Consider the following 26,516-nt stretch of genomic DNA (forward strand, 5'->3'; position numbering starts at 1 on the left):
ATTTTTTATAAAATTATACCGCATGAACTAACAAAAATAACGCATGCAGTGATAATTGTGCAGACATTATCAGTATGCAACTTGATGTATAAAAATAATTAAACCCTATAACTATATAGACTAGTATTAAGTCGATATGACTTGTAGAGACTTGTAATGATGTAAAATATTAAATTTAACTTACCAAAAATATCTCTCAACTACCAAAATTAATTACCCAATAACACACATATAAGATTCACTCACCCCTCCCATTAGGCATATACTATAAAAAAACATATATCAGACTCTCTTCAAGAACAACAATGTCGACAAATCCCGCAAACGAAGCAATCAAGGAGCTCTTGAATACCCGCAGGTTAACGGAACTTGCTTGTAATGTTAACTCCTGTAACAGTATTCTCGATGTGCAGGGCAGGATATTAGAACATAAAAAAAAAACCCAGGAAGTGTGGGGAATTCTGCTTGAAGAACCGAAGTCCATGTTAAGGGATAAAGCAATACAACTGATGAAGGATCAAGCATCGGCAGATAACTTAGTATACTCATATCTGAAAGATGCAGTGGAGACCGTTGAAGAGAAGATGGATACGTCCGAGAAGGAGGTTGGGAAGATAATGTCACCGAAGTAAGTGGTATGGCTGATTAATAAACTATTTTGTTGATTTTCGGGATGACCTAATGTGTTGTTGGTATTTTGAACAATGGTGGTTTTAAAGTCTAGTTTTGTGTGTATTGAACTTATATGTGGGGGTATATTTTGGTAAAATCATCCACCCATAGCTAGTTGTGATGATGAGACTCAGTGTTATGTCACTTGATGTCTCATACTTTTTTGAATGTTGGTTTAGCAATATTGATATGAAAAAAAATGCATGTTACGTATTATCACGCATGAATTTGTACCTTTTAATACGCTAGTTACGTAGATGAGAATCAGTGTTTGGTCACTTGAAGTCTCCATTTCAAAAAAAAGTCTTGTGTATGGTTATGATTAATCACAAAAAAAAGGGGTAAAAATAAACAATTGAGATATATAATCACCCATATCATGTGAAAAAAAAAACCATGTGAATGTCATAGATTACATAAAAGTTCAGTCACAACAAAAATCATTAAATATGGAATGTCTGTATTGTTAAAACACTACTCGTCTTCGCATTCAAAATCACTATCTTCTGCTTCGTCGGACTCCTCAAACTCCTCTTCGTCACCAGTTTCAACCTCCTCGTCACCAGTTTCAACCTCCTCGTCCTCTTCATCAATTAAATTAGGATCCTTCTCTAACTGAATTGCTCTTCTTTTCCTCCCCTCCTTATTGGCAACCTTATCAGCAGCAGCAGTAGCTTCACCCTTCAACACCTTGCAAGTTCGAATGTCATGACCTTTGATATTGCAGTGACTGCATGTCCGACCTCTCTTGCCTTTTAGACTAATAATTTTCTCTTTTTTTGATTTAATGCGCTTATGTGAACCGCGTCCTTTGTTTCTAATACCAGTTGGCACACGGACTGTAGGTGGCTCGTCAGTGTTTGGTTTCTCGTAACCAATTAACCGTGAATATCTATCAAACTTAGGGTCGATGGGCTTGGTTATGCGAAGTTCATCAACCATTTCTTTCATCTCTCTCATCCGATCCCTAACTATAAGTAGATGATCGAAATCTTTGATCAGATTACCAATAAGATACTCTCCAGTCTGCATAATCTCATACGCAACCTCTTTGGCCTTTTTATGCGCATCATCACCGTCAACAGTAATATCAAATGTATTATTAAGATCATTCGGTACCACATCTTTAGTCCATCTTCTCATTACATACTTGTTGGGAATTTCCTTCACTTTGAACATCTTGAACACGAAATATATATGCTTGCACAACAATCCATATTGTTCAAACCTGCGACACGTGCATAATGCAATTACATCCTCGCCCTTCTTGAAACATACCTACACAAAAAAAAATAATAAAAAAAAATAAAAAGGAAACATGGTTTGGCAATAAACGCATACTAGCTGATGTATATATTATTACCTCTAATAAACCGTCGCCGTGAGCTTTCCAATCCTTCATACTTATCCTCAAAAAAGGTTCCTCAATTTTAGTCTCTATAGGAAGGCACTCGGACAATGTTCCTTGTAACTCTGCCTGTTGATCAGCAAAAATTGACCTGGTGTAAATTTTCATGGCATCATCCTCTAGAGTAGATTCAGAAAAGTTACCCGGGACTGTATTTCTAGATATATGGTCATTCTTCCGATGGTTGAATCTTTGAATGTCCATTGCACCGTCAAAATGGTTAAAGAACTCAACAAGGGTAAGTTGAGAATTCGCAACTTGACAGAAAAAATGGTTTTCGCTCTCTGATCTAGAAGTGGTCCGCATAAGCCCAGACATAGGCTCATGACGATAGAACGCTGGGATCCACGAAGATCTCATGCAAAACATATCATCAAGCCACTTATTCTCAGTTAGACCGAAATCAATCATTATCAGCTTCCATTCTCTCTCAAACATTTCTGGCGTAATCGAATCTGTCCATACAATGTCACACATACGTCTCTTAAAGTCTTCGTTATTGCACAGCTGATGTCCGACCTATTAAACCAAAGAATTGGAACTTAGACGGTGTAATGAAAAAAAGAATAAAGCACATAATAACGCATGTAGAAAAATAAATAACGCATTATGACTATTCTTAGTCTGGTCAAATAAAGATATGAACTGAATACAACTATTACGCCAGTTCTAACATAATCACTCATACTCTATTTGAACCTAACCTTATCAGCAAGTTTCTTCATTATGTGCCACATACATAATCTGTGCCTACTCTTATCGAACACTGCTTCGATGGCTTGTTTCATCGCGGGATCCTGATCAGTGACAACCACATTCGGCTGCTTACCGAATGAGTTCAAAAATGATTGTAAAAGCCACTTGTATGATTCAATGCTTTCGGATGCTAACAACCCGGCTCCAAGTGTCACATTTCGACAATGATTATCAATACCAGTAAAAGGTACAAAAACCATTTTATACCTTCAAAATGTGAATACAAAAAATGAATATAAAAAAACAAGATGATTATAAAAAAAATACCAGTAAAAAGCTTGAACTAATGACTAACTTGTTGGTTTTAAATGTAGCATCAAACGATATGACATCTCCAAACTCAGCATAGTTACGTTTGCACAAGCCATCGGCCCAAAACAGGCCGGTTAATCGTTTGTTTTCATCGACCGAATGAAAGAATGAATAATCAACCATAAACTTCTTTTTATCGGTCAGCCTATTGATAACCATATCTGCATCATACTGTCCGATGTAGCTATGTATCCTAGCTCTAAAATTCTTGCAATCGTCTTTAGTTGCGCCTACATTTTCAAACCCGCCGTATCTTTTTCTCATTATATTAAAGGCTTTCACTGGCCCAAGATTCAATGTACCAAGCTCCCATATCATCTCTTCTTGTGTCTCAGACAGATGTCTATAAGCTGGTAATAAGTGCATGTCTTTGGGGCACACGAATGAATGATTATGCGATTGAACAAACTTATCAACCTTAAACAACACCCCATCCGTCGAACAAAGCTTAATTTGTGCTTTACAGCCGGTTCGAATAGTCGGTCTGTTCCTACGTTTATATGGCTTAGACAACTTCGAATAATTATCATCAAATGCCTGTGGTTTATGCCCCTCTTTTGAACACACAAAATACTTAGACCTAATAATACCACCAACATGATGTTCACCTCCTTTTCGAGCGGAGAACCCTGCCTTCTTGGCATATGTCTGATAAAAAACATATGCTTGTTCTATGGAAGAGAATTCCATTCCAATAACAGGAACACATGATGAAGCTACCTCTGGGATATACAATCTTTCAGCTACATTGAAAAAAAATAACGCATCAATATAAATAACGCTTGTAAAAATAATGACGCATGTAAAAATAATAACGCTTCGGAATCAGGAACATTGAAAAAAAAAAATAAAACGCATCACTATAAAAATAACGCATGTAAAATTAATAACACTTGAAAATCTAATACCGCATAAACAAAAACCACCCAGTAAATTAAACTTCTCTTACATTCAACCAAACACTCGTGATTAAAAACACAATCAAGAAACTAATAACTATGAAAATGATGGAGATAAAACACAACACATTTAATACAGCCATTTACTTTACAACTTACTAGTCTGATCGTCTAAGGTAATGTTGTTGCCTGATGTCGGATTCCGATAATGCTCTGCATCCTCAAGTCCGGTATCGACCTCTGCATCTTCAAATTCGACATCTTCTGTGTTTCGAGCATTACTACTCTGTGGATCCATTAAAATGAAAAAAATGATTAAGCCCTAATCGCCCACCAATAACCGCTAATTTTATAATTTGAAAATGGAAATTAATTGAAACTGATACTGATCGTAATTACCGGGATGCTGGAGATAACGAACTCGCGTAATTTCTTTGTTTTTAAGTAAATGTCTGAATTACCCCTGTGACAAGAATGAAAAATACTAATCTGCCCTTAATAATTAAACCTTAATTGCGAGATGATCAAACAGATCTGACGGTCAGGGTATTAGCGTACGTGAAGTACGATTACCCCTTTTGTACATTACACTTCCTCTATATATATATATATATATATAATATAATATAATATAATATAATATAATATAATATAATTATAATTACAATTACAATTACAATTACAATTATAATTATAATTATATTATTATTATTATTATTATTATTATTATTATTATTATTATTATTGAAAACAAGAAATACCTAGACTCTTTCAAGGTTTGACCATCGATCTTTCTATGAACAACTTATTTATTTAGGGAAGAGGGTTCAAAGACTGAACTACTCTCACACGTAAGAATTAAATGGATAAATTGGATGGTGTTAAGCAAGTGAAGTGAAATTGGATATATCGTAATGTCAAAATGACAAAATTTAAGAATTTGGATCGAAGACAAAACTAATCAAACTACATGAAAAAAAAAAAAAAAAAAAAAAAACTTTTTAATAACAAAACTTCTTTATAAATATAGCCGCCGGACTAGTAAGAAGCTGAAACACTAGAAGAAACTAACCAAAAGATAGAAGATTACATAACGAATATTAAAATTATATGCCGTTCAAAAGAATATTAAAATCACACAACCTCTACCATTAAATATATAAAATTTAGATATAAAAAAAAATTTCTCTTTGATATTCTCTACCGTTCTAGTAACTAAAATACATATAAAATTTAGATATAAAAAAAAATCTCTCTTTGATATTCTCTACCGTTCTAGTAACTAAATACATTTGCTATTGAATTCCAACCTATATTTCTATCTTTCTAATTCTACCCCAAACTTCACACTAAAAAAGTAGCATCTTCTCTTTTTAAATGAGCGTGGGTGGACGTGAATATGCACGTGACTCCATTTCGGCTTAATCGTGAATCGGCGTGATTGGAAAGAACCTCCCCTGATGAAGTGATAGGGACTGATGATGAGTCGTGACTGTTATTTTTTTTAATAAAGGTTTTGTTCTTTAAAACTTGTATAAAGTATAAACATTTAAACAATTTATATTTTACTCAAGAATAATAATAAAACAATAAAAAATAGTCTTAAGCCCCGCGATGCGGTGCAGGGCGTAAAACCATGATATCAACATTGTGGGGCGGAGGGCGTAAAATCATGTTATGTAGCAACCGAATAACGACCAAAATTGAGAAAAAGTGTAAAATAAAAATATGACGTTCTAATACTAAGTGGCTCACGTAATGTAAAATGTAGACGAAGACGAATTTATTCCAACACGTATTAGAAAGTCAAGGGGGTGAAAAATAACATGTGAGACCAAATATGACCACAAAACACCGTCCTTAGTAGTAAAAACTCATTTAACATTTGTGAAAAAATTATAAAAAACAAAAGTTTTGTTAAAAAAAAAAATCTTAAAATTTACTATGCAAAAAAAAGCAACCATAAAAGATAAAAGAGTCACTATTGATTCATTTGTTATGAATTAATATATATATGGATAATGGATAATAATTAGTTTGTTGTTCAGACCATCCGTAGTGGGGTGGAATTGGGCTTTTTTGCGCCAAAGCGCCCCACCAAGCTACTTCTTCCTCCCTCGGGGCGTTTTTTTTTTTTTTTTTTTTTTTTTGTGAAAAAATGGCTTGGGTGTGGTCAAGAAAATGCTGGAATTTTTGAGTGGTTTCATATTTTTGACCGTTACATAACGGTAATAAAAAAAATATTTAACTTTTTAAAATCCTTCTTTACCAATAAAAATCCCACCTCAACTCACGGAAGTCTTCCCATTCATCCCGAAGCGCTCTCTCTCTCTTTTGGAGGTGAGGTGGAGGTGGGGGAAGAGGAACCACACTGTATGGTCTAATATAAGTATTATTTTCAGAGTTTATGTTCTATCATGTGAAAGCTTCGAAATGAATCATACCATGTGTAGAAGAGAGCTAAAATGAATGAAATATTGATATTAGAAGTTGGGTGTTTGAAACTTTTTAAGGATTGCGCGTGAGAATTCCAATAGTTCTAAACAAATAGATGTCCATAAAAAAGATAGTCCAATTATGTATCAACTCGGTTTCTTATGTAACCTTATTCAAGTACGTAGAAAACAAAAATAAAAGGCATGGAAAATATCGAATACCAAATTCCCTTAAACTAGCTATATGAAAATTATAGTTTTTGGAATATATTAAATTCCAATCGTAGGAATATTTCTTCTATTTTAGGCTTCTCATCTTTGTGATATTCGAACACTAATATCATGAATTTGCATTGGTTGTGATGGCCTTTGTTTGTATTTGCAAATCATATTTTGGTATTTTTTACATATACATATATATTATTTTGTGTCGAGACAACTAGTCGATATTCTAGTATATTTGGAGTTTTACTTTAAAAGTATATATTAAGAAAAATATCATATAATGTTTTGGTCTTATATATTTATTTTTATAAAGACTTTTAAGATAAGAAAACAATTATTGTGTGAGAAGAAAATAACTCTCGTGTAAAAGTTAATATAAAGATGGAGGGGCCCGGGACACACTGGTAGAAGATTTGGTGTACATTGAACAATGTATAAATACATTTGAGAACGTATAGAAAAATATAGAATTATTATATTTGAAAAATATAAACTAGTATGCTGGGCCACAAAATTACATGGGTAACGCTATTCAGTAACTTTTACGTGATACTCATAGAGAAAATATAAAATTATTATAGTTGGAAAATATAAAAAACTATGCTGGGCCACAAAATCACATGAGTATCGCTATTCACTGATGCCCACAAAATTCTAATAAAAGTTAATTTTTTTTTTTAAGAACAAACTCAATACGATTACAAACTAATGGCAGGTAGACGAACAACAAGCTGCGCCGCTACCTCTTTCTGAATAGCAAACCCTACCCTGCTAAATACAAAATTCTGCCCCTTAACATGTGCGGTGTTACTGCTTACCACCTGTTGAACCCGCTTTAGGAACCGCACCGCGTCAGGGGCGAGAGCGCCAAATGTATCGAAAGTGAACGGGACGAACACGTGCTGATTCTCGATGCAAGCTTTTTCGTGTTTAGCTACTCTGCCCGCCTTTGCCTTGGTTATCGCCTGTCTCGCCACAAACCCGTGGTCCCTTAACCCAACGAGGGGGGACACACCTGTCAAATCGACACACGCGTGTTTCCCTCTTTCCCATCCAAAAACAAGAATGTCAGCGGGCCGTAGCGTAGATCTCCCTTCTAATGGATCAGTCAAGAAGTTCACCGGAGCTTCCTTTTTTGCCGAGATCCCTGCTCGCTTAAGGACATCATACATCACATCCCGAACTAAATCATGTCGATACTTAAAGCCCGGTAATTCTTTGCAATGTACTGCATGCTCCCCAAAAGAATCCAAACAACACTTCCGACATACAAGACACGGGTCATCAGCCGGGAAAAGGGGTATCATTAAACGGTACTTGAGGATAGCCCGGTATTCTACCGCCGACATACATTGTCCTAACCCTTCGATGGGAACAACAGACAGGAAATCCTGAGCATGGGGGGCTCGCAAACACTCAAACACGGCTCGCTGGCGAGGGGAAAAGGCAAACTTCTCTTCAACTGTCTTGACGATTTCGCCATATAAGGCATTCGCCAGAATTTTCTGGGCTTTAATGGGGGCGGTGTCTTTAATGTAGAAACCGCCAATATCAAGATCGGGAAGAGAACCATGCAGATTGTCCAACGCACCCTTGTAATCAGAGTCCAACAGCTCTCCCCCACATTCGCGAAGGATGTGGTCTTGAAGAACCCAAGATTGGGCCCTTGAAGCCACAAAAGCGTAGGAATAGGCATCCTCAGCTGAGCAAATCCCAAGCCCCCCAAAACGTGTCGGGAGGGAAGCTAACCTCCATTGTAGGTCCCCGAAAAAGGCACCCCCACAAACAACAATGTCCTCGATCACATTCCGAAGCCCCTTGTCAAAAACAGAGACGGCTTCCCCGACATAAGAAGGCTGACACGTTCTAAGCTCAAATAGCAGTTTAGCAACCCCCATACACGAACGAAGCAGGAGGAGTTCGCTCTGAGGGTCCTTAAGGCGTTTGAGGCACCCCATCAACTCAACCGCACATTTGGCTCTTTTGAGGGCCAACCCACTAATAAACTGCCCATCTCTACTGACAGCACCACCCAAGAGTTTCACACCATGCACCGGCCTACCAATCTCCCGCGGAAATAAACCCTCCTGAGTCTTCACCCCGTCGCATGTAGGCCAAAAAACTTCAGTTTTTTTAATGTTGAGAAGGAGGCCCAAGGAGGGGCCCTCCACTCTAATAATGTCTAAAGCCTTGGCAACCTGAGTTGCATCTCCAATAATGGTCCCATCATCCAGGTACCAGGCGTGAAAAAGAAGCTTACAGCGATCTCTGATTCGGACAACAAGAGGGTGCAAAACAAGGGCAAAAAGAAGAGGCCCTAAAGGATCCCCTTGCTGAACCCCCGTGGAAGACCAAATATAATCATTCCCCACATAAAGACTAGCTGGTTGCCCGTATAAAAAATCAACCCAAGCAGAGATGGATGGACACATTTTCCTTACCTCATTTAAAAGAGCAGTTCTATCCACAAGGTTAAAGGCATTCGAGAAATCGACGGTAAGCATAGCCAACGACCCGTCTCGGAGGTGCGCATTTAATTAAACTGAACATCAATTTATCTTTTAATGTATTAGGCCAGGGAGTGCGGCCTCACGCCACCCCGCCAACTCAGCAAAACTAGCGCCCCTTGGCGTCCTCCCCCATCCCCTGTACGTTACCAAGGGAGCGCTACCCCGACCTCCACACCCCAAAGCCTAATAATGTCTAGTAATATGACGTTTCTTTCTCACAAAAGTGGTATGAGTTTTAATAATAATAAAAACTATCCATTATAATAATGTATTTTATGTTTTATCAGTTAATGAATATTATTTTGAATCACGGAAACATGTTTTTTTTTTCTTTTACCTTTTATTTATATAAAAAATATTTCAAACATTTTGCAAAATATTTCAAACATTTTTCTATACTTTATCAAGCATGATGTTATTATTTAAATTTGTTATTTTGTGTAATCAATTTTTAGATAGTTTATAATTAAACTTGAAGTAAATTTTCCTGAAATTAAATTATTCATCATTAAAACTCATTATATAAAGAAATATTTAAATCTTTCCAGCTGGATACCTTATTTGTTGGAAATCTAGCATTCCACACCCCTGACCCCCACCTTGATCACTCCCTCTCCATCTTTCTTCAGTATTCCCCTACTATAAATATTGATCATGGTCCCTTTGCTTTCACCATCCATCCCATCACTTTAAGCTTTATATGTATGTATGTGTGTTAGCAAAGTTTAATATTGTGGGTAAGGAGGTGTCGGTGATAGTAGCGGTATATTGAAAATGCAAAAAACAGTATGAAAGAATCTGTAAAGCTCAGGAGGGATAACGCCGATACATAATCCATAAAGATCATGTTTATGCGGCGGCGCTATCTATCCTGAGCCTCACGGCTTCTTCTTGCTACATCTCTCTCACAATAACATACAAAATCCAAATGTCCTCAAGATCTAATTTCCTGGTATCATATCTCTCTCTCTCTCTCCATATACACACATATAATATTTAACCCTTTATATAGTGATATACTTGGGTAAATTAACAGTAACATATTAACAAAAACGTTAAATGATAGAAACATTCTTTATATCATTATGAATTGCTAAGGACCAAACGCTTTTGTCCATATACTGAATTAATATATATTGGTATTTTGAGGGTTGTACATAGCATTAGATTAATTTCTTTTTCTTGAAATGTATCTTTTGAGAAATACATTTATTCGTATCCTTTTCAGTTTAAACATTTTAGCTTTTACCAAGTATTATATTTTATAACAATTGCTAGCATTAAACGTTATTAGTGTTTTTGACGTCTCATAACTATAAATATATAATCTGTATTATAAAATTATGAATAAATGACTTAAATATACTATTTAATTTGACTTTTAGGGATAAAGTAAACTCAACATGTAGATTACTATAGCTATAGAACCACTTAATTGTTGGTGTAAATTTAACTTTTTGTAGTTGTTTGTTATAGTCGTCCTTGTTTGTGGGTTTTGGCGTTGCGAATAAAGTTTACCTTCAAAAAAAAAAAAAACTTAATGTTAAGGTTACTCGGTGTGGGAAATGGAGGATGGGCCTCCACGTCAACGCCACGTAATGGACCTAAGGAAGTGAAGAATGTGCCTAATATATATATATATGTGTGTGTGTGTGTGTGTATGTGTTGTATGTATATGTGTGTGAGAGGGGTTTTGTCTTTTTGTGCCCGTCTTCGTCGTCTCCTCCCGACGTTCACGACGATGACGAGCCACCCGAAATGGTGTTTGGGGGGGACGACCCCCACACCGAATTACCTAATAGTAACTAACTTTCATTTAATTTTATTGTTAATGTAACTTTTCATTTATACTTAAAAGCCAGCCATATGAATTGAATATTTGCAAAACTTGTATGATATTTAGTGATTCTTTTATTTTCATTTGAAAAGGTCACTTAATTGTTAACAATAACCAATGGGTTGTTTGGTGGCACAAACGACCTCTGGAACCCGTAAGAGGTAAATATGTTTGTTTCATTTAATAAAGTACCTCTTAGTGTTCATACCTTATAGAGCCTCTGTGGATAAGTTTTAGAAATATATTGATCGATTCAGAATGTATCTCTTTAGGGGCGGAACCACAAGGTTAGAAGCCGTAGCACGGGCTACGGCTCAACCCCGTGGTCGTAGTGTTATTTTTCCGATTTTATATAAAGGATACCCCTAAAAAATACGAGGATATTCCTAACAAAAAAATAGGATAGTTGATATTACTAAAATCTCATTTTTTTTATAAGCCAAACATTTTATAACCCGAAAACTTGTAAAAGAATTAAGCCCGAATGATAAAAATAAGCCCGAATTAACAATAATAGAATTGAAAGAAGACCCTAAATATAATTGATAAAGTTAGCCCAAAACCCAAAACAATATTTTAATTGAATAAGTGATCTTGCTCGTTTTATGGTGGAAACCAGAACACATAGTTCTTGTCCTTTCGTTTATCGGGTAGTGAAGCTAGCTTTGGATTTACCGGTTACAACCGCAACCGTTGAAAGATGTTTTTTCTAAATTGAAGCTTGTTAAGACGAATTTATGTAATCGAATGGGCCCGGAATATTTGAACAATGTTATAGTTTGTGCGGTTGAAAAAGAAACTTTTGATAAAGCAAAAGACGACAATTTAATGGAACGATTTCAAGCTATGAAAAAAAGTAGAGAACAAATCTAGTAGGTATTTGTTCTACTTTATTTATTATCGTTTTTTTATTGTATGATTGCATGGTAAAAAAATTTAGGATACCCCTAAATTAGTGGGCTAGCTCCGCTACTGTATCTCTTAATCGATCAATCAAACCTCTTAATAATTTAGCCTAAGGTTGCCAAACAACTCCTAACTTTCGTAACTATTTAAGTATTTTGGAAATTTTACTAAATGTGATCACTGATTTTGTAATTGTAAAAGTTTAAAATATTATTGAAATTTAGTTGATATTTATAAATTTATTCATGAAAGAAATTACATAATTGCATTTGTTTTTGATCCCTTCCATGTGAAAATGGATGTTGAGTCCTTTCCAACTTCGTTTAAGTCACGTCTCCTTCATTATTTATTATATTTATTATTCTTCAATGCATCTATTGATTTAAGAATTTTTATAATTATTAGATGCTTTCATATTAATATCTTATATATTTTTTTTTTGTTTTAAAGATAAATGTATATACGATTTCGTTTATTCTGAAACAAGTACAAAGTTTCTAAACAATTTACATTTCACATGCTGCATGCGAATATTATTGATAAATCAAATATATGTAATATAATAATTTGTTACCACACTAGTACACTGATAATAGCAATAAATAAATTTAGTTACAAACCATCTGAAAATCGACCCTATTTTCAGAAAAAAGTTATTCTTATCCATACATGTGTTCAATCTTTAAGAAAAAACACATTATTTTCTGTTTTATTTTGTTTTTTCTGCTGTTTTTTTACTCAAAACATTTGTTTTACAATTAGCATGTTGTCTATAATGATTCTGACTAAGAACTTATTTTAATTCATTTATCAAGTAGTATTTTCTAATTATATGCAGTTTTTATTTATAAATATATTACTCACGACAAGAAATCCCTTACAATAGTTCAATACCTACTACATAAACCATAATCTTAATCCTAGAATTAATATAAGTTCTGTAACAAATAAAATAAAACATAACAATCATCAGATAACTCATTAGTTATCCATTGTAAGTGCGAACCTGCGTATCATTCAAAACATGGCTCTTCCATTCCATGAGGATCTTTTCGAAATCCCAACGATCGAAACCTAATTCTTCGATCTCTGATTCTTGAAAATAAGTTGAATAATCTTGCACTTCCGGGCTATGGTTCTCTCGTGGTGCAGTCTCAAGCTCATTAACTTCCGGTTGATCTTGTTCTTTTACGTTACCTATAATATCGTTAAAAACCAACACATATTAAGTTAAATATGAAATGTACTATGTTAGAAGGTAGATGTTCCCATTGCCCAAATTGCTGGTGTAGGTAATCAGTGTAAAACAGATTACGGGTCAAAACAATCACTATTAGTAATAGTTAAAACGGGCCGGGTTGGGTCGGCTATCAGGCAAACACCATTTTCATTTATTGTTTTTTTTTTCCAGAGTTTTGAAGATACTTAATGGATCATGTATTATTTGAGGGGTTTCCCCCTTTGGTTATAATCTAAAGTGTTTTCAGTTTAAGTCTTCTTTTAAAAGAAAAATATCATACTCAAATGTAAGTAAGAATGATAATCTGAATCCATAGAGGGTGTGCACGGAGAACCACCGCATAGGGCTCGTGATTTCAAGGGGCATGTGTTTTAAAAAAAATATGATATATATATGCTAATTTTCTTTAAATAGTATACCGGTACCAACTCTAAGATAGACCCATTTACAAATCCATTTTTATGGTTTCGAAGTTAACTCATTGACAATAGGTTTAGTGAGTCAGATACCCATTTGATTTTAAAAAATAATAATAGTAAAACATTATGGAATGACACATTTTTTTCGAACTCAAACAGGATACATGAATTCTCAGTGACACCCCTGTCTGAATCGATCCATTTACGAAAAAAAATGATTCAAAATGGCTTTGCATGAGAATGTCTAAAATAATGAAGTGTCAACTTATAAGTTTTACCTGTCACATCCTGTTCAAATTCAAGTTTTGATTTCTTAATGTTTTCAAGCCTTTCACTACTTTTCTCTGTCAATTCGTCCACAACATTTGCCATGTTGACGATTACCTCCTTGAATTCGTGTACCGAGCTTTTAATTTGTTCTTCGTAGTTTGATAGCAAGATAATCTTACTATCTTGGTTGTGGAGTATTGTTTTTAACCGATTGTTGAACACTTCTACTTCTATTTTGGAACATGTTTTCCCAAACTTCACTAGTCGTGGAGTTTTGTCTCTCCTCCTAATGTTCGCTAACAAATCATACTTCCCTTTTCGAAACCATTCGTTTGCATATTCATGTATCTCCCAACTCACCTTTTTAAAACCCTTCATAACAAAAAAAAAAAAAAAAGTTAAACAGGACATTATCATGAAGGAAAGATCAAAAAGAAAGGAAATAAAGTTTAAGAATACACTTAGAAAATAAAAAAGTAAAATAGCTTAGAAAATAAAAAAGTAAAAATAACGTTTTAAAACCCTTCATGAACACACACCTCCAATAAGTTTGACTTCAGAATCAAAACATTTTTTCCATTCGGTACTTACATATACGTTGAGTTGCGAATTGAAGCTACCGAAATTTTTATGTTTGAAGTACATGGGAAGAACATCAGTTGCAAACTTGTTGATGTCTGAAATAACGAAACCATCACAACGACGGTTCCAAAATATAAGATCATTGATTTCTTCTTTCTCCACCATGTTATAAAGTTTATGCAAGAACTCTTTTACACAATAACCATTAACCCCGCCACGCCTAGCACCCTCACCATATTCAGTGTTCCCCTTTTCGTTCAAGTCGCTCAATGTCATTAAACAATCAACATTACTCCATGATCCCATATATGGATCAATGATTGATTGAAAATATTTTTCGATATCGACAAAATTAATCATGTGGTCAATATCAAGAAAAGTTCTTTTTCGCCCAATCCCCGCAGAAAAGGTGGATAGAAGCTTGTTGGTCATGGATTTAGTGATAGTTTGAATATCCAATAAAGTTTGTTCAACATCATATTTGAATCGTTTTATTTTGTTGCTAATTTGGGTTTGTCCTTGCCTTACTTTAACAAATGTAGCTTTGAGTTCATTTACTTGGACACATGGCTTGTTAATGACATTAGATTGTTGTTTTTCACTCTTGATGGTATTTAACCACTCTATCTTTCCTTTTTGGAAATATTCATGCTCGAACTCCAATTGATGCCATTCTTTCTTCTTGAAACCCTTTTGAAATCAAATTTAAATGTTAAGTCCAACCAAGTTCTCAATACAAGTATCTAAAATCATGATAAATAAAAAAATTAGGAAAAAAACAATACTCACGTAGGTATTGAGTTGCGAAATGAAGTTTTCAAAACGATCGGTTTTAAAGTAGCAAGGGAGAATCTTTGAGATTAATTCTTGTTTATCGGTTATGATGAAGGTGGTGCCCAACGATCCCCAAGATATGATCGAGTTTGTTGCTTTGTCGTCAACCATTAAGTATAGTTTGGTCAAGAATGGGGATGCACCATGGTTTGTTGCTTTGTCGCATATCCCCCCTCCCGTTCTATTAGCTACTAGACACGGCGATTTCGCTCCCATTGGTCCATTCTTGCTAGTATCACCACCATCGCCAATTGCTTCAATGTCATTGCAAGATATTTCACTTAAACCACCATCACCATCACTACTACCTACTCCTCCATTGGCGCTAGTAGCGTCCACATAACCAACCACTCCTCCGCTGTTGCTAGCACCATTTCCATTGTGGTTATTATCGTGTGTTGTCTCCATTTCACCACAATGAATGTAAACCATCAACACATAGATTACCTACCTTATATACATATGTATTACCGTTAGACTTCCTATCATGGTTATGATCCCAACCGTTAGATGTAGGGCGTACAATATTCTTATTCCTTATTATTATCCCTACCGTTAGATGTAGGGCGTACAATATTCTTATTCCCTACACCACAAGTGATATAAAGGATGTTTTCATATATTTTTAAGTTATTATTCAACAAAAAGGATTTTTCATCCTCTTTGTTAAACTAATTTGCACTTGTCCCTTTTTTTAAACATGATTATTTGTTTTAATCATTTTAAGTGAATTTACTCTGATATTGAAAATCATCCAAGCGCCTGAATTATTTGGCATAGAAAAAAATGATATGAGATATGTTTTGTTATTTAGCATTCAACCAGAAAATGAAAAAAAAAATCATGATATTTCATTTTATAAACGTCAAACATACATTGTGACAATATTCTTTCTAGGCAAGGCAAGACAATTGTGGTCGGAATGTTTTCATATCATGGTTCTTGCATGATTTTGACTTCGTCAAAACACAAAACAAACTGTACAAGTTATTGACCACATGTACATGTAACAAATACAACAATTTAAAGAACATGATAATTGACACTATTTAGCAAAAAAAAGTTATTTCGATTATGAGAGAAAGGGTAAAATGAGAACCATCTTAAGTTGTGAGAACCATGAGAACTAGCCATTCCAAAAGTTTTTTTCAAAAAAAAAAATCTCAAAAATCTAAAAAAAAAAAATCACTTGTTCTAGCAAAAAATAAAAAAATAAGAAAATGTCGCATGCAAAAATCTAGATCGGGTGTATAAAACTTTTGTTGGTGATGTAAAAAAAATTACATCGCCATAAACAAATTTTACATTAGGCGTAATTATCGACTCGACAAATTTTTTTATAGATATTTTATAACATTTTCATCCACGTTTGTGCAAAAAATGTTGGCCCAACTCGCGCGGGAAGTAGGAGTTCTCACAACTCGTGATAGGTCTTAATTGAACCGAATCCTATATATAAAGGTTAACGTACAATAGTCCCTTAATGTGCGAAGCTTACACGACTAAATTATGCATATTATAAAATTCAAACCCTAATCATGCATAGTTTGACGCAAAATCACGCATGAACGAACACACAAAAATCACGCACACAGTAACCTTTATCATGCATGGGCTGAACACAATCATGCATGAACAAGCACACACAAATCACACTTGGAGTAAACAAACACACATAAATCACGCATACAGTAACCCCTAATCACGCACGTTATTTTATGGTCGTGTACACTTTGCAAGTTAAGTGAATTTTGTATTTTAAACTTTTTCTACATATATTGTATATTCAAATTTTAAATGCATTATCTTTATTAACTACTTTTCTTTTCAAACTCAAAACCTGATTGTTGTTTTATATACTGACCATTTGTTTTTATCTTTTGAACCAATTCACTCTTACAAGTAACTAGAAGTTATAAAATAGGCTATCGGTTATTATTATTGGTTTTGAACCAATTCACTCTTACAAGTAACTAGAAGTTATAAAATAGGCTATCGGTTATTATTATTGGTAGTATTTTATACCCATATCGCCATATAAGTTACAACATTAGATTCTGGCACTTCATCTTAATAAATTAACAAATAATAGAAATAACAGCCGATCATACTATAAAACATTTATCACATGTGCACGGGCCAATGTATGTAGGCTTAGTTATGGTTGATGGGCCACCTTTTATGGGATGCTTTGTTTCATGAAAGATGCGTTGTTCTTCACGGGTTGTGAGTTTGGCACACAACAAAAACATGACACAAGAGTTTGTGGGTTTGGGTCTAACCCCTAAATCCATTTAGCAAAATGAGCCGTGTCTGTGTCAACGCGGTGGGTAGACCTGGCAAACGGGTTGGGTTTGGTCGGGTCGGGTCATGGGTCAAAACGGGTTCGGGTCAGAACGGGTTTCGGGTAGGAACGGGTTTCAGGTCTGGTTCGTTAAAAATGCTTTTTTAAACAGATTGTACCTCAAGGGGTAATTTTGTTCGGTTCGAAATGGTACTGGTCGAAACGGTACAGGTTGAAACGGTCCGCGTCGAAACGGTTCGATTCGAAACGGTTCGGTTCGGAACGGTACTGGTCGAAACGGTACGCGTCGAAACGGTTCGTGTCGAAGCGGTTCGCATCGACCCATAAGCAGGAGTTTTCGCATTTATGTATGCCCGTAAAAGACTATGATACTTTTTCATCATCGACACATAACCACCGTCTTGTCTCATCCTATGAAAAATCTTTTCAGCATTATGTATGTCTCCTCTTTTTGCACTGATCCATAATCAACAAATAAGTCTCAAAAAAGGGTTTCATACGGTTTTGTTCTGAAGCCCTGCTCAAAATCGAATCATCTTTTTCAATCTCGCCAGCTTCGATATACAGTTTGACCAAAGAGTCCCACGTCAACGGTCCGATTTGACAACCACTTTCCGCCATTTGTTTCACCAGACTCTTTCCTTTCGACAACATTTTGTAGAAACGGTTCGCGTCGAAACGGTATGGGTCGAAACGGTACGGGTCGAAACGGTTCGGGTCGAAACAGTACAGGTCGAAACGATTCGATTCGAAACGGTACTGGTTGAAAAGGTACGTGTCGAAACGGTACGCGTCGAAGCAGTTCGCGTCGAAACGGTATGCGTCGAAACCCGTCCCGTGCAGAAACTCGTGTCGGCCCGAAACCCTACCCAAACCGACCCCGTTCCGATCCAAAACCTGCGTGGTGCCGAAACCCGTCTCGGCCCGAAACTCAATTCGAACTGAACCCGTTTCGATCCAAAACCCGTCTCGTGCCGTAACCCGTCTCGTGCGGATACTTGTGCCGGCTCGAAACCCATTCCGATCCGAAACCTGCCCCATTTCTTTAAGACACCAACCCACATCGACCCATTTCTTTCCAAAACCCGTTTCGTGCCGTAACCCTTCTCGTGCGGATACTTGTGCCGGCTTGAAACCCATTCCGATTCGAAACCTGCCCCGTTTCTTTAAGACACTAACCCACATCGACCCATTTCTTTAATGTTGTCGATCTGCTTTGACCCAAAAATAAAAAGATGGAATTTCAAGTGACCAATTTAGTTAAAGTGTTTACTATTAAGATTTTCAAGATTGGAAACTTCTACTTTTTTTTTTAATGGATGGATTGCTATGATTACTGCGTTGAGGATACCATCAAAATCATGGCTTTTGTTTCGGTATGAAGAAGCATTGGGTTGTTTTACTTATATCAAGATGTCGCCTTTGCTCCGTGTGATTTCTTCTACTACAAACCAGAGAGTATAAGGATAAAAAGGATTATATGGTATGTGATTTTCATTATGTTTAACGTATGACACTGATTAATGTAAAATATAATTGATGGTATATGTTAGGAAGTTATGAATATTGATTGTTTATAATTTTTAGGGTAAATTACTTTTTGAGTCCCTGTGTTTTAGTGGTTTTAACCAGTTGAGTCCAAAAGCAAAAAGTTTAACGACCTGAGTCCCTATAAGCATTTTCATTAACCATTTGAGTCCTTTTGGGTCCAAATTTTAACCTGTTGAGTCCAATTTTTTGGACTCAAATCGTTATAAAATGAACAAAATTGGACTCAAAACGTTATAAAATAAATGGCTAGGGACTCAGGGCGTTAAACTTTTTGATTTTGGAGTCAAGTGGTTAAAACCACTAAAACACAAAGACTCAAAAAGTAATTTACCCTAATTTTTATGTTAAGTAAAGGTAACTAATAATTTATTTTTTCATACTTGTAGCATGTCAATCGATTCTTTGTTCATCACAAGATAATGGATACTGTTTGTGCTTATCATGTGGTCATCAGATCAGCTTCAAACCGCAAATGGTTTATTCGCATGGAAGAGAAGGAATATGAGTTATACATAACAACCGACTGGAATCGTATTAAGAAGGAGATGTCGATCACAAACGACCATTTGGTAGTGTTTGAGATTGTTGATCTTCAGACATTTAATATGACTGTTTTCAAATGTGCACCTTTCTTTTTTAGTTTATCCTCCGGAACTCTGTGTTGCTATGAAAGAAAAACCAAATCATGAGGTTATAAAACTTTCTGATGATGAAGCTGCTGATCAGATTGCGGAGCTTAATGTAAACCAGAATCAGGCTGGTGTGTTTGCTGTTACCAATCATAGGTGGTGTTTGTTTTTCTAAAAAAAGATATGTGCAGTCTCTTCTGTCTGCGCCGCACAGGCATTGTCATCTGCGGACTGTTTTTTTTTCCGAATACGTTTCATTAAAAAATATCTGCGCAAGCTCGTCTTGGTGCAGACTTGGCCCAACCACTTCTAAGATCTTTTTGGTGCAGACTTACCACCCACCACTGTCGTCCGTATACCACCACCTGTTTATTTTAGAAGTCTACATACGTTAAAAAAACAAACAACCTTCTTCTTGCAGACTGCAGGGTTTTGGTCCACCTCTTCTTCTACAGATGTCTGCAAATTTGGTTTGCAAACTGTAGACATTTTACCTTTTAAAAGACAAACAAATGTCACCCAAAATGATGAAGGTGTTGCGTTTCGTGTCGACAATCATTTTGTAAGTTTATTTTTTTCTGTTTATTATTTTATTGAGTGAATTACAAGTTTTGTCCTTTATCTATATACCCAATTTCAGGCGGTGTCCTTTGTCTTTAAAATTGACGAGTTTTATCCTTAATGTTTTAGAATCTTACACGCTTTGCCCTTTAGCCCTAACCCAGTTAATTTTAATTGTTAAGTAAAGGGCAGATTGGTCTTTTTACTTATTTATTTAGAAAACCATTTTAACTAGTAATTAAAACAAAATTAATTATATATTATGCATACACACAAATTTAAATACATATTCTCTCTAAAACTCTCTCTCCCTCTCTCACTCTCAACACTCTTTTTCTCTCCGTAAACAAAATCATCCTAGTTCCAACAGTTTCGTTTCTTTTTCCCAAATAACAAATCAACTTCATCAACATTTCAAAAAACGAATTTTTCAAAATCTACAAATTGCTTATTAAAAGGTACCTTATCTTAGGCATAAAGGAACGAGAAAGGGTAGCATCGGAGCTGAAAACATTTATTTTGAAAAGATTATACAAATTCAATGAATTAAAAAGCTAGAACTGAAATTAGGGTTAGGTTTTGGTTTCGTTCTTTGTTTGGTAGAAATTGGGGCTATGTGATCAACAAGGGCCGCCGGTAGAAGGCCGAGAATGACCGGAGCAGCAGCGGAATCCCCGGAATCCTGAGTGGGTTTTGGGAGAAATTCGGCAACCGTAACTGGGGCTTTCTACCATGTGGTGTTGGAAAAAAGAAGGCTCCGTTATTCCTCTTTTCCACTTGATGTTGAGTTTGCAACTTCCAAAAAGAATCTGGCGGCTCGTTTTTTTCCAAGTGGACGGTGGCTGTGGTAGTATGATGGTGGTGGTGGTGGTGTGACAGTAGTGGTGTGTGGGTGTTGTGGGGGGTGGTGGCATGGTCGCCGGTGACAGCCCCGCCATTATCTTCAAAGTTGTGGTGTGGGGTGGTGCTGGTGTGAGTGTACTAGTGGCAGGTGGTGGTGTTAGAGTGAGAGAGTATAGAGAGTGTGTGTTTTAGAGAGAGAGAGAGAGAGAGAGTAGATATATAATTATTTTTGTTGTTTAGTTATATATTAAAATCATTAAATTGTTTTCAAAATAAATAAGTAAAAAGACCAATCTGCCCTTTACTTAACAATTAAAATTAACTGAGTTATGGCTAAAGGACAAAATGTGTAGGATTTTAAAATATTAAGGATAAAACTCGTCAATTTTAAAGACAAAGGACACCGCCTGAAATTGGGTATATAGATAAAGGACAAAACTTGTAATTCACTCTATTTTATTTCATGTCGACAATCATTTTCACCTTATTCTTTGTTTATTATAGCGGCTTCCTAAACGGTGGGCTCAAGAGAACGGCTTGGATAAGAAGGTGAGTTCGAAGATTATGGCACACTGTTGGTGGAGTTTGGGATGTTGAAATTGGTGTGGAGTTTTCTCAAGGCTGTTCGAGGTATAAAGTTCAAGGAATGAAAGCATTTGTTAGAGATAAACACATGGCTGTAGGTGAAGTGTTTGAGCTTAGGTTCGTGAAAGCTAAAGGTATGTTGTGGTTCAACTGAATGCTTGAAGGTTGCTAAGTATGTGGATAGGCTGTTGTGAACAAAGGTTTTTTTTTGTTAGAATAGTATATGCTAGAAATATTTAGAATACAGTTTGTGGTTGTTTTGGGGGGTCATTATAATGAACAATATCTGTTGATAGGTGTGTTGTGATAGTTTTTTGGTCGGTCCATGGTTATGTTTTTTTACGGAAGTTTGAAAATGGTATGCATAAGCTGACAGGCGTGTAATAGAAGCTGAGATTATATCCGAAGAAAACGTAGGGATAAAAACATACATTCCACGAATTAGTTTGTCGCCATTTGATAAAAGAATTCATCAAGTTTCAACGGCGCCAATTTTCAATATCTGTCTGTTTCGCAATGACGATAAAAAAAAGTCATGGACACTCTCTATCAAGGGTTGGATTGTATCTCAAATATCATGTTTTCTTACATTGTCAACTATATGTCACTTTGTCAAGAGTCAAAAGCAGAGCCGGTGTCAAACTACTTATAATAGATAAAAATGGAAATCTACAAATATAACAACCGATATGGTCTACACGAAAATTTTTACTGAAATTTGAATGATTTGATATTTCTTTCTTCCAATGTATTTGTTTTTTGCACAATCTTAAAATTCAACAAATAAATTTATTTTCATTTTTGAAACCGCGTGTAACGCGCGCAATAGCCTAGCCTCCTATAATATCCTATTAGGCCGAGTGTAGGGACACATAGTTACATATCAGCAATCTTCAGGCGCTAAACATCAGGCATAGGCAAGTTTAGCAATCTTTGGAGCCTTGAGCACTAAACACCTCACCGTGGCGCGCAAAAGACAAATAGTTTTCTAAGAAATTTCACTGATATTCAGGGCCATCATCAATATCATTTCAGGCGGATGCAAAACAAGCAAGACTTAACTAGTTTAACCAACACCACAAGTGGACACCATTGTAACGAATCAATCACACCCTCAAGAATCATCATCACAATAATTCATGTCATGCACACACCTATATTGCTGGTCTAACTAATCATTCATCCATTACAGATCTAAGGCTATCGTAACACAATCATACAATCACATTATTCCATTTGCAGAACTGAAATCTAGCTTAAGCAATTTGCTCAAGTTCTTCAGAAAGATGAACAAAAGTATATGAAACTGCATATGTAAATTACTCATAAATACTTGTATAGATCCAACAATCTATACAAATCTAAAGCAAACAAGACGAATATCGATAGATAATCTATAAAATAGATGAAATAATCGATGAAACAGTTGAATCTGAAAACTATATGAAACTGCATATGTAAATTTACCAAACTTCATTGACGAATTTGATTCAATAACAGTAAAATAAAAAGAATTACTCATGAATACTTGTACAGATCCAACAATCTACATTACGTAGCCAGAATACATCGAAAACCGTCAGATCTTACACAAATCTAAAACATACAAGACAAAAATCAACAAAATATCTATAAAATTGACGAAATAATAATCGAATAAACAGTTGCATCTGAGTACTCAAACTTATCTGTTCAAACACGCGCCATCACATCGGCAACAGCGGCGGTGGTAGCAGCTCCGCCGAACGAAGAAAACAGTCCGGTGCCGGAAATCTCCTGATCGTCAAGGAACAGATCTTCCGGATCTCGAAACGCGCCGTGAACACAAATAATACCGAGTCCGATCAACGTCGCCGACATGAGGAGTGAACCGACACTAGTGAGAAACACAACAAACACCGTGAGGATGATCAATATACCTAAAATCTCACGATCTGAAAACGTACGGCCGCCGATAACCACCGGCTGATCCGGAGCACGGAAGATGTAGAGAAACAGCCATGCGGAGATGAGAGAGACGATTGTGAGCAGAGAGAACGGATGAGAGAGGAGAGAGAAAGCGAGCACGGCGGAGAGTAAGGTTATGTAGTTGACGCGAAAGTAGTTATAGTTTTTCCGGATGCGAGAAGTGGCGTCGGTGAGAGATTCCGGTTTGGAAAAGGCGGTTCGATCTACTAGCTCGTACCACGGGCGGCGGCGCGTGAATGCGCGTCTGGTGGATTCGGTGAGGCGAGAGATGAAGGCGCGTAAGGCAGGGGTGGCGGAAATGGCGGAGGACCAGGCGTTGCCGCCGGTGGACGACGGAGGATCTGAGATTGGGAGGTTTTGGGAGGACATTGGTGGAAATAGTGGGATGAATTAGGGGTAGTTTGGTCAGAAGGGAATATTTTGGGAAGTTTCTTTGACTTTGAAAGGACTGGACCAATGAAAAGGGGTATATATACGGTAGCTCTTGTAATTGATATTTACGTCATCTGTAACACCTTTTTGAGTTCAATGGATTATAACCGTTGATGATGGAATGGAAGATCAGGATTTGACGTGTTTTCTCATGTACGCGGTTATGGTTATTTTCTCAGTGTTTTAAAAACCGGTAAATACCAGCCGGTTATACCGGTATTACTGGTTCCGGAAGCAAATCCGGTACGAAACACCCCGGTAAATAAGTGAAACGGCATAAGATTCGTACCGGCGGTAAAATCCGGTATACCGGTTTGAACCGTAATACCGGTACCGGCCCATGGTTATTTTGGTATGGGTTTTTAGTATTCTAGAGTTATTTTGGTGCGCGCGCGTACGTACGTACGTACGTACGTATGTATGTATGTATGTATGTCTATACGGGTAAAGCAATGTTATTGGAAAGATTGTATTTTGAAACTTGAAAAAGAAAGAGGACATGATAATAGTGGGTAAGGATAGTGTAAAAAGGGCCTAAAGTGTGAGAAGTGTAAGAAGTGTATTATAACACTATATATAATACTATATAACACCATATAAACACCGTATAACAATATGTAACACCATATAATACCATATAACACTATGTAACACTATATATCATTATATAACAAATATAACACTATAGGTTGTCTGATAACATGTCTATGATAGATGTATAGTGTTATATTTGTTATATAATGATATATAGTGTTACATAGTGTTATATAGTATTATATGTTGTTACATATTGTTATACGGTGTTTATATGGTGTTATATAGTATTATATATAGTGTTATAATACACTTCTTACACTTCTCACACTTTGAGCACTTTTTACAGGATCCTCTACCTGATAATAGTTATATTATAATTTATTATGTTAGTGAAAAAATTAAAACTGATAAGTTATGTCAATATAATTCATGTACGTATGTATCTCTATGAAATTATAGAGTTAACTAGTTTATCCGGTTGAACCACCCGGTACAACCCGGTTCTACCGGTTGAACCATTTTTAAGACCATCCTGGTATGATTTAAAAACCGGTTTTTAAAACATTGTATTTTCTAGTTCTAGGAATATATAAATTTTCATGCTAGTTTTTACTCTTTTTAATGCTAGTTTTTATTCTAGTTCTAGGAATATATAAATTTTCATGCTAGTTTTTACTCTTTTTTAGGTTTAAAGTAAAGTTGGAAAAGGTCAAAAAATAAAAATGATAGTCCTCAGAGTTATTAAATTAATTGATGAAGAAACACCAATCCGTAGGATGCTTATACTCATATGATTCTCGTAACGCTCGAATTCACTCTCTCCATTACATTCCATGACGATATTTATTTGCATGCCGAAATCTCCTTATGGCGACGAGGCTAATGGCGGTGTTTGTTTTGTAGATCCAACAAGTTTCCAGGAACTCAAGACATTCGGAGAGCTCAAATGTGTGGAAATCCTAGTGTAAGCATCCTCGCAAAACTGGTGTTTCTTCAATATTACCAACCTTATAATTCAAGTTTGCAAATCTTTTTATCTAATAAATGTGGATTAAGGCTGATGTCATAAAGTCAAATTCACCCAATTGACATGAATTTCAAAATGATAATTTCAATTTTTTTAATATATGATGTCATCCCTTTTCTAATTTTTAAACAATAAAGAAAAGAAAATTAATTAACTTAATTTAACTTTTTTAAGAATAACCAAGACTAATTAATATCCCTACAACATATTCATTGGGCCAAATATTTCCCCAATCAAACCCTGATTCTTTTTGCACGCCCTTCTCTTTTCTTGAGAAACCCTAAAATCACAACCAACCCTCTTTATTATCAATCCTTATTCTCCATCATCGTTTCTAAGTACTAGGGTTTCTATCTCATTCTTTAACCAGTATTGTTCCAATCTACACTTCAATCCCTTTTGATTTAATCTTCTTACAACCAACAACCCTAGATCTTTAACCGTCTTCTACATTGTCGATTTTCACTATGGCGATTTCATCTTTCTATTTCATCTACAATCTATATCTTGATCGTGGTATGTTCCCCCAATCAAACCCTGAATCTTTTTGCATGCCCTTCTTTTTTCTTGAGAAACCCTAAAATCACAACCAACCCTCTTTATTATCAATCCTTATTCTCCATCGCTGTTTCTAAGTACTAGGGTTTCTATCTCATTCTTTAGCCATTATTGTTCCAATCTACACTTCAATATGTTTTGATTCAATCTTCTTACAACCAACAACCCTAGATCTCTGGCCGTCTTCTACATTGTCGATTTTCATTATGGCGATT

General features: G+C 35.8%; 3 protein-coding genes and 1 long non-coding RNA gene across 4 annotated transcripts; 1 reads left to right on the forward strand and 3 right to left on the reverse strand.

The window, feature by feature from the left end:
- Window positions 1-1,146: 1,146 nt before the first annotated feature.
- LOC110911222 (protein FAR1-RELATED SEQUENCE 5-like) lies at window positions 1,147-4,646 on the reverse strand. Its single transcript, XM_022155853.2, has 6 exons — window positions 4,447-4,646; window positions 4,207-4,333; window positions 3,132-3,891; window positions 2,785-3,043; window positions 2,036-2,599; window positions 1,147-1,950 (listed from the first exon to the last, which is right to left on the reverse strand). The coding sequence occupies exons 3-6, from the start codon at window positions 3,836-3,838 to the stop codon at window positions 1,147-1,149; spliced, it is 2,334 nt and encodes a 777-aa protein (XP_022011545.2). The 5' UTR covers window positions 3,839-3,891; window positions 4,207-4,333; window positions 4,447-4,646.
- An 8,240-nt stretch (window positions 4,647-12,886) lies between these two features.
- Window positions 12,887-14,903, reverse strand: LOC110869230 (heat stress transcription factor A-7a). The gene is made up of 4 exons (XM_035988049.1): window positions 14,481-14,903; window positions 13,898-14,261; window positions 12,967-13,157; window positions 12,887-12,898 (listed from the first exon to the last, which is right to left on the reverse strand). Exons 1-4 carry the CDS (start codon window positions 14,901-14,903, stop codon window positions 12,887-12,889), a joined length of 990 nt encoding a protein of 329 aa, XP_035843942.1.
- A 706-nt stretch (window positions 14,904-15,609) lies between these two features.
- Window positions 15,610-22,168, forward strand: LOC110869241. The gene is made up of 3 exons (XR_002553005.2): window positions 15,610-19,093; window positions 19,548-20,352; window positions 21,699-22,168. It is a non-coding gene; the product is annotated as an uncharacterized LOC110869241 (long non-coding RNA).
- Window positions 22,169-23,229: 1,061 nt separating this feature from the next.
- Window positions 23,230-24,204, reverse strand: LOC110869247 (PRA1 family protein B3). The gene has a single exon (XM_022118541.2). The coding sequence runs from the start codon at window positions 24,114-24,116 to the stop codon at window positions 23,472-23,474; it is 645 nt and encodes a 214-aa protein (XP_021974233.1). The 5' UTR covers window positions 24,117-24,204; the 3' UTR covers window positions 23,230-23,471.
- Between the last annotated feature and the right edge of the window lie 2,312 nt (window positions 24,205-26,516).

The sequence above is a fragment of the Helianthus annuus genome, chromosome 1, assembly GCF_002127325.2.
Source record: "Helianthus annuus cultivar XRQ/B chromosome 1, HanXRQr2.0-SUNRISE, whole genome shotgun sequence".
Taxonomy (NCBI): domain Eukaryota; kingdom Viridiplantae; phylum Streptophyta; class Magnoliopsida; order Asterales; family Asteraceae; genus Helianthus; species Helianthus annuus.